This window comes from Sciurus vulgaris (genome assembly GCF_902686455.1).
Source record: "Sciurus vulgaris genome assembly, chromosome: 19".
In the NCBI taxonomy this organism is placed as follows: domain Eukaryota; kingdom Metazoa; phylum Chordata; class Mammalia; order Rodentia; family Sciuridae; genus Sciurus; species Sciurus vulgaris.
In genome coordinates, this window is record NC_136480.1 from 23,361,013 (window position 1) to 23,369,298 (window position 8,286).

General features: G+C 54.9%; 1 protein-coding gene across 1 annotated transcript in view; it reads right to left on the reverse strand.

The window, feature by feature from the left end:
* The window catches only part of LOC306650399 (FERM domain-containing protein 4B), a gene marked incomplete at its 5' end in the record, with an annotated part of 188,852 nt that extends 181,563 nt beyond the window's left edge, over nt 1–7,289 (reverse strand). The window contains one exon of the mRNA XM_079122420.1: nt 6,961–7,289. Coding sequence (XP_078978546.1) covers nt 6,961–7,122 — 162 coding nt within the window. The remainder of the gene's footprint in view (nt 1–6,960) is intronic.
* Between the last annotated feature and the right edge of the window lie 997 nt (nt 7,290–8,286).

Genomic DNA, 8,286 nt, shown 5'->3' on the forward strand with positions numbered 1-8,286 from the left:
GGCCATTCTTAACCCAACGTTTTCCAAGCTGGGCAACAAAGATTCGCATGCTTGTCAGGATCCTGAGCCAAACCTGATTGTCTTTGAATGACACGGGATTTATCAAGAGAAGGGCTAAATGCTGAGGTGGTCTCCCTCTCAGTATTGGAGGAGACACCCAGCCTCCCACCTTGCTGCAGAGGCCCAGCCTTCACTTACCAGGAAAAGTGGAAGGGGCATTTTCCCAGTGAGAGCTGGACGCCTGCTTCAGGGGTCAGCCACACTGACCATCCTGTGCATCACTCGGCACTCGTGGTTGAGAGTGGACCTCTTCAACAGGGAGTAGGACCGGGTCAGGGGACCGCTGAGTTCTGCACCCCCCTGGAAGCCCCTCCCCGCTCCCTTCCTGCTGGCCGTGACCTGGTTCTGGCTTTGGTCACAGCACCTGGCTTGGCATCTGCAGAAGATGCTGTGAGGTGCTGCCCGGCTTAGTCCTTCCAGCTGTTGGGAGAGCACTGAGCTCAGAGTGTCCAGCCCCCTCTGGACACTGCCCTCTCTCAAGGACAGCAGCCTCCCCATGACAGGCTGATGGGGCTAGGGACCCCAGCCTCCCCCAAGGTCCCCCTCTCAAGGTCACTCCACCTCCAGTGATGGGCTGGGGGGCGTCCAGCCACCTTGTTGCAACCTGGGACACCTCTGGGCCTCAGAGTGCCCGGGAGGCCAGCTGTGGCCTGGGCTGACCCCGAGCCACAGCCTGCCCTGCCCTGTGTTCAGCCCCACTCCTCCTGACCCGTGTCCAGTATTGCTCCTCAGCTTCCGCTTGCTCACCCATTTCAGAGGTGGCTCCTAAGAAGCCCAGTCTGTACCGGCTCCCCTCCTGTTCTGTGGCTCTCCGGCCCCATGGGTGGGCAGTGCCACCAGGTCTGACTGAGGACTTGTGAGATGTGGCTGGCCCCTGTGAGGCCCACACTTCCTCGCGATGCTTGTCACTGTCTCCATGTCCAGGGACACTGTGAGCTCGAGGGCCAGCAACACCAGCCTGCAGCCAGGCTGGGGCTGCATAGTCGGATGGGCAAAGCCAACCCTATGCTGCTGTGAGCTCTGGGGTCCTGAGCTGTCTGCGGCCAGCGCTACATGGAGCCTATGTGGCCACTGCCCCCCAAGGCCCTTCCCTTCCAGCCTGCACTCATGCCCACCAGCCTCTCCGTGGCCAGTGACTGCTCTAAATCATTGTGCCCTCTCTCCCCGGAGGTCAGAAGACAAGCATCGAGTGGCGGAGTCCACAACCTCTCACCTTCAGGTGGTACCCCCAACCCCGGGCTGTCAGCCCCCCCCCTTCTACAGGACCCCTCATCACCACCCCCAGAAGTCCGGCTCCACATTCCTTCACCAACCTCAGCCCTGCATCTCCTCCCCTCTGGTTTAGACCCTCCACAGTCCATGGACAGTCCTTTCCTGGAGCCCAGTTTCCCCAACCCTCCCCTGCTTGGCCCTGAGTTTGCTGAGGGCAGGGCACAGTCCGTCTGTGTTGCTGACCCGGGACAGTCACTGGGATGCAGTGAGCACACGTGATCATCTCTGAATAACCAATCGTCCCGCCAATCAGCCTGTTGTACTCGGAGGACAGAGTAAAGGCAAGCTGAGCGCTGGGTGTTTCTTAGTTTCCTAGCGATTGGGCTTTTGATGAGAAAGTTCTATATTCTCTCAAGCTCTGCCTGTCTAGGACGGACGGGGGACTTTTCTTCCTCTAGCAGGCTCCGCCCACACTGCTTTTCTTTGGTGCTACACATCTTCTGTAAAGGGACAGAGTAAACACGTTCGGGTCAACTACTCAACTCTAGGTACCTGGTCACAGCACTCCACTCTGCCCTGCTGGTGTGAAAGCAGTCAGGCATGCCAACGAAAGGGCGTGGGTGTGTGCCAATAAAACTTTATTTACAAAAGCAGGAGCAGGCCCGTTCCCTGTGGAGAGCGAACGGTGCACCACCGATGCTCCATGCTGGATGGAGAGTGGACCTCTGGGGCACGGCCTTCCCAAGCCCACAGAGAGCAGTTCAGTACCAGACTGCGGGTCATCCTGGGCCCAGGGAGGATTCCTCAGAAGTGCGAGTGCGCTTAACTGGAAGAGGCTATGGGTCTTCCAAGGGGAACAAATCAGGTACCCAAGTCTAGCCCATGGGAAATTCCACTGACTCCCTTCATGAACGTCGCCATGTCAAATGGGAGAGAACTGGCCTCATGTATAAAAACAACACTGCCTTTGGCTACCTTGCATGGTGTGCCCGGTCTGAGCTCAGCCCTCACAGAGCCTCTGCCTGTGCCAGCACCGTGCTGAGTGTCACCCACGTTACCTCCTGCATCTGTCATGCCACCTCACCCTGCAGCTACTGCCACTCCACTCTGTGACCCGGAGGAAACGAGGCCAGGAGTGGGGAAGCAACTTGCTCAAGGTCACCTTTGCTCAGGCGGAGCCTGCAGACTCTCTGCATCCTGCACTGTCTGCTGTGTCCCGGCCACCGGCTGCCGCCCTCAGGGGAGCTGGCCCAGCCTCTTCTGGTCACTAAATACCCCAGATTCTGTTCAAGTCACCTCCTCTTGGCAGCAATGACTCCATTCAGGTTTTGCAAGAAATCCTACCTTTGGGACATGGGGGAGAAGGGCAAAACTCAGCCATGTGATAAACAGAGGGCTTTTGCTGGGACATGTCACACTTAATGAAAACGGAGAGGGGTCGATTCTTCAGCAACATCCTCCTGTCATTTCCACGTCCCTTGTCGGTGAGACCTAATTAATTGCTACAATGCAGCCGTCCTAGGAGGAGATGGGCCAGGCAGGCTCATGGCTGGCGAGTGGCTTCTTAGACTTAGCTCAGAGGTCGAGTCACGTCCACTACTCGAACCCGCCTCAAGCCGAGGCTGACGGGCTGAGTCTCCGGCAAAGGGAGTGGAGAGTAGCCTTGCCTGCCTTTGGTCCAGTCACGTGCTATGGAAATGCCATAGAGCTGGCCTCTTAATGATTCATGCTGTGTTGGCAAACCAGGTGGCTCGCAGCTCCCTGTCTAGAAGGGGAGGAAGAGTTCAATTCCAGGGAAGTTTCACCTCCTGGCTTGCTGGCTGGGCCATGATGCTGGGGCCAAACCTCTTGTGACAAGGCGGGGGACCCGCTTTCACTCAGGGTGCGTGAGTAAGCGGAGCCCCCGGGCCGGGGGTGCCAGGAAAGGGCATCTCCCCACACTGGCTTCTCTTTGCAAGACTATCTGATGGGAAGGAAAATGGCTCCTTTTTAAAAATCAACAAGATGAATTTAAAAAGCAATGTCAGTGAAATATGGAACTTTCTGGTGTTTCCAATTGGCATGCCAGAAAGCTGGGCAGTGCCGTGGAAGATTCCGCTCTGAGGTCTACGGCGTTCCAACGGTGAGCCTCCACACCTCGGCCTCAGATTACTGTGGTGAAACACTAGGCAGGGATTTCTGCACAAATCTTTGTACTTACCTTGAAAAACAACTTTTTTTTTTTTTTTTTTGCTTCAGAAAATGCTAGATTTGAGATTCCAACAGTGCAGGGACGTTGCTGCTGCCTTTCAGCTGGTACCTTGTCCTTCCTTGTTGGTGGACAGAGACCTGGGGAGGCCCGGCCTCACTTGTTTTCAGAAGTGGGCCTGTTCCTTTCAGCCTAAGCCAGTCCGTGCAAGCCACTGTTCCCCGCCGGTGTGTTCAATATCACCCCCTCAGGAGCCCGGCGAGCATACTTCTGTTTTCTAGTCACCCTTCCCATTTGAATGCCATGGATCTGCTGTGCCCTGTTTATCAGGCGCTGTGCCTGCACTCTATACCTTCAGGCAGGAAGTTTACTGCCACCCAAGTCCCCCACCCCCCAGAGATTTGCTCCTTTTGGGCCACGTCACCTCCATTAAGAACTCCTAAGTTGTGCCGGATGCGATGGCCCAGGCCTGTCATCCCAGAGGCTCAGGACTGAGGCAGGAGGATGGCAAATTCAAAGCCAGCCTGTCGTAAGGCCCTAAGTCACCCAGCAAGACCCTGACTCTAAGTGAAATATTAAAAAGGGCTGTGGATTGACTTGGTGGTTAAGTGCCTTTGGGTTAAAGGTACAGAAAAAAAAAAAAAAAAAAGAATCCCTAAATTGCAATCTGATGCCCTGTGCGGCCAGTGGATGGCACTGGAGCTGACAGGCTCCGCACGGACAGCCAGGGTATAAACTAGGACTTTTGAAAAATAAATAAATTAAAAATAAACTAGGACTTTTGATACTTGGTAGATAGAAGACATTCTATTTCTAGTCAGGCACAAAGACACATGCCTGTAATCCTAGCTGCTTGTAAGGCTGAGGCAGGAGGATTGCAAGTTGGAGGCCAGCCTCAAGCAACTTAGTGAGGTCCTAGAAGAAAAAGGAAAAAAGAAAAAAAAGAAAATTCTCTTTCTGGATATGTTGATATGTGGTCTGAGAACTGGAACTGGTGCGACTATCTGCTCTCATCAGGGCTGAGACCGGCTGAGGCTAAAACCAAGAAATGAACAGGGCCAGGACTGAAAGAATTCTGGAGACAGCCGCATGCCCTGATCAAGCCAGACCTGAATTTCGTTCTACCACTGGACTTCTAGCCCACGTCAAGTTGCTTCTTTTCACTCTTTATATTGGTTCGAGTTGAGTTTTCTATTATAACTTAAAACATCCGAGCCGACAGGACAGATAACGCTTACCGAGTTCTCCCTAAGCTTAAGCAGTTCGCTAAGTACAGCACACGTCCATGAATTCTCTTATCAAGCTCTGTGATTACGACCATGAAATCCCCTACTTTACAAATGAGGAAACTGAAGCGCAGTGAGGTTAGCTTAGCCACAGCACAAGTAGGCAGAGATCAGAGGCCCCCGCTGACCTACTGTTAATTAGATAAGGGGCTGAAGGTGGAAATCACTTTAGTGCCCTTCCATTCTACACAATTTAATTTACTACTTTCTGGCTCAATATTTGAAAAACTTTAAAAAATGTTTTAGTTGTATAAGATCACAATACTTTTGTTTTATTTATTATTTTTATGTGGTGCTGAGGTCGACCCCAGAGCCTTGCCAAGCGCTCTGCCACTGAGCTACGACCACAGCCCCTTGAAAAGCATTTTCACATTTAAAAATTTTCAACTTTGGGTCTGGAGAGATAGCTCAGTCGGTAAAGTGCTTGCCTTGTAAGCACAAGGTCCTGGGTTCGATCAACAGCACCACAAAAAAAAAAAAAAAAAAAAAAATTCAACTTCAAAATGATCTTTCTTTGCAAATGATTTGCAAAGTATATTGTGCCATTAAGAATGCTACTGCTCTAAGGTTAAAAAAAATGTGTAAAATCTCATTTCTCCAAAAACCCAGGAAACGTTAAACTTGGGCATCATTTTCTTCTACTTGTGACTCAATACTCACAAAGGTTCTCATTAAATACTCTTTCTGATCATAAAAAGATATTGACTCCACTGTTCATTTTACAGAAGAGAAAAACACATGTATTTCAGTAGCTAAAATCTTTCAAACCAAAGTTGTGCTTTAAAATTATTATTGATCAAACTGATGACGAACTCACAGGGTCCAGGGCTGCTGAGTAACAGCATTAGAGATAAGCCATAAATCCCCTGAATCCCCTGGGAGACAGGCACAGAGGCGGTCTGGTTGGCCACAATATTTGTGTCCTCTTTTTGAAAATTTCCCCAACACAGAACAGAAAAAACAAAACAGCTTGTGGGACACACATCCTCTAAACCAAACTGAACAGGGATTTCCCAAGAGAGGGAGAAAGAAATCTGAAAGACAGACCCGCTTCTGGCTTCAAAAGCCAGGGAGCTTCTTACATGGCCAGCTGGGATCTATCTACAGTTCCCTAATACTCTCAAACCCTGGTTCTCCTTGTGGCTTTGGGATTGCATTTCAAAATGCATGACAACAGAGACACGTTACAGAAAGCAGCAGCCACGGAAGCCCAGGTTAAGATGGTCCTCACATCTCTCTAGGCAAGGATGACCAGGGGACCCAGATCCCCAGATGTCCACTAGCTCACGGTAGATGCCGTCTTTTCATTCTGCCTATGGATGGGATTCTCTGGCTTCTCTAAACCAAGTGCTCCGTCACAGATGGGCCCCAACATAATGAGCTACAAATTCCAGCCATCTTAGGAATAGGGTCAGGGTGGAGGAACCCAGGAACGGCAGCGGGGCCAGTCCACATGGAATGAAAGACAGTGTGGTGTTGCCCTCCAGCAAATCTTCCTAACTCAACACACCGGGCTTTTAACCTCAGACGCATTAACAACCAAGCATGGGACTTTTGAATCCTAAGTCACTGTCTGAAACACCCAGGCAAGCTGCGGCTCCAGAGAGGATGGCTGGTCTAGCTGAACAAAGTTCCTGAAATTATGCCTGCAGGATGGGACCCAGCGCCCCGGGAAAGCGGCTGTGCTGTGCGGGGAGCAGTCTGTACCAAGCCCTCCCAGGCTCAGCCGGGCCACCCTCCGCCGCCTGCCAGCCTCCTGCGAAGTGTTCACCATTTGCTGTCCTTGCTTCCCAAGGCCGGAAAGACACAAAATCAGCTTTTCCTGGCTCTGCCCTGCAAGTTGGGATTGCCTGATGGAAAACTGAAATAAAATCGAAAGGAGGAAAAGGGAACCCGCGAAAGGGCCCGCTGAGTGGGAGCAGAGTGAGGCCATCTACTCTGAAACGGCCAGGCGCCCGCTGCAGCGCGAACGGAGGGTCCTCGGAACGTCAAAGTCGCTTGCCGGCGGCCACTCCATCCTGTGACAGCTGTGTGCAAATGCTGGAGTGACTCGCAAGTGCCCCTGTGCGGGGCCAGGAAAGCGCACGAGCTTGGTCAGGCAGGGTCACCTAGAGCCGACGGGCATTTGACCACTTGAGGCAGAGGCCGAGCCGCAGCTAGGAGTTACGGGGAGGCCGAGGGCCGAGGTCCCACAGGTGGGCCCGGAGCGCTCACCTGGTACACGTCGCGCAGCCCGCACCACGTCCGCAGCACCTGGTGGCACGCCCGCAGCCGCTCCGCGTACCATCTGCGCAGCGTGGACACCGTCAGGTTCCACACGAAGCGGCTGCCGGCGAACAGCAGGTCCTCCACGCCGCACATGAACACCGAGGCCATCCTCCCGGCCCGGCGCGGGGTCCCCGCCGCGCTGCCGACGCACCTCGCGGGCGGCGGGCTCAAGCCTGCCGCTCGGCCTGCCCGCCGCGCGCGCCCCGGCCCGGCCCCGGCGCCATGCCCCGGGATTGGGCGCCCGCCAGCCAACGGCCGCGGCTGGCACCGGCCACCCGTGTGCGCCCCGCCCGCCCGCGGCGCCGGGAGGCTGCGCTAAGCTCCGCCAGGCGGGCGGCCGCGCACCCCGCGCCCGCGGCGGGAGGATGGCCCCGGGCACGCCCCCGGCACGCCCCCGGCACGGCCCGGGCGCGGGGCAGGCGGGCCCAGGGCCCCCGGGCGGGCGGGCGGCGCGGGGCAGGCGGGGCGGCCGGGCCCAGGACCCCGCGGCACGGCGCGCCCCCTCCACCACCGCCCGGGCCGCCCCTCCGCTGCCCGGAGGCCGCCGCGCGGGGTCTTCCCTGGCCTCTCGCTCGCCCACACCGGTAAACACCTCCGAGGAGGCCCCGAGGCAGGAGGGAGAAATCTCGGAAGCCTCCCTCCGGACCTCGGCCCGGGGGAGCAGCCCTGAATGTTTGCTTGGTTCTGCGGGAGCCAGGAGATGAAGACCGCAGCCTCGAACAGCAGGGGATCCACTCCAGAGCTGGCCTCTGCGGCCAGGTGGAGGGCTGGAGAAAAGCCCACGGCCCTTGTCAGAGGGGGCGGGTCCCTTGCACCTCCAGGCTCCGATTCCGGTGCAGCAGGTCTGCTCGGAGAGGAGGAGGCAAGCGGGGTTTGAGCCCCAGGAAACACTTCCAGCTATTTGCTTACAAACAGCTGCTCCTAAGAGGATCCTTGTTTGGTGCCCATAAAATTCAGCCTCTGGACACAGGTAGCCTCAGCTGCTCAGCTGCCATCACAACCCTCCAAGGGTAGTTTATTTTCCACTAAAAAAAAAAAAAAAAAAAAAAAGAAAGCAAGAAGTCACCAGGTAATTAATCCTTTTGAAGTTCTCCCTCAGGATTGATATCACCTAAGGCATTTGGAAAAGGGAGCCAGAGAGCCCCGCATACCACCAGTCTGTTTTTGTGAATGTCCATCCTATCCGATCCCACCTAGAAATTCCTAGGAACAGCACCGCTACACATTTCCCGGTGGAGCTTCCTCCTTAAGGCACCTGTAGGACAGTGGCCT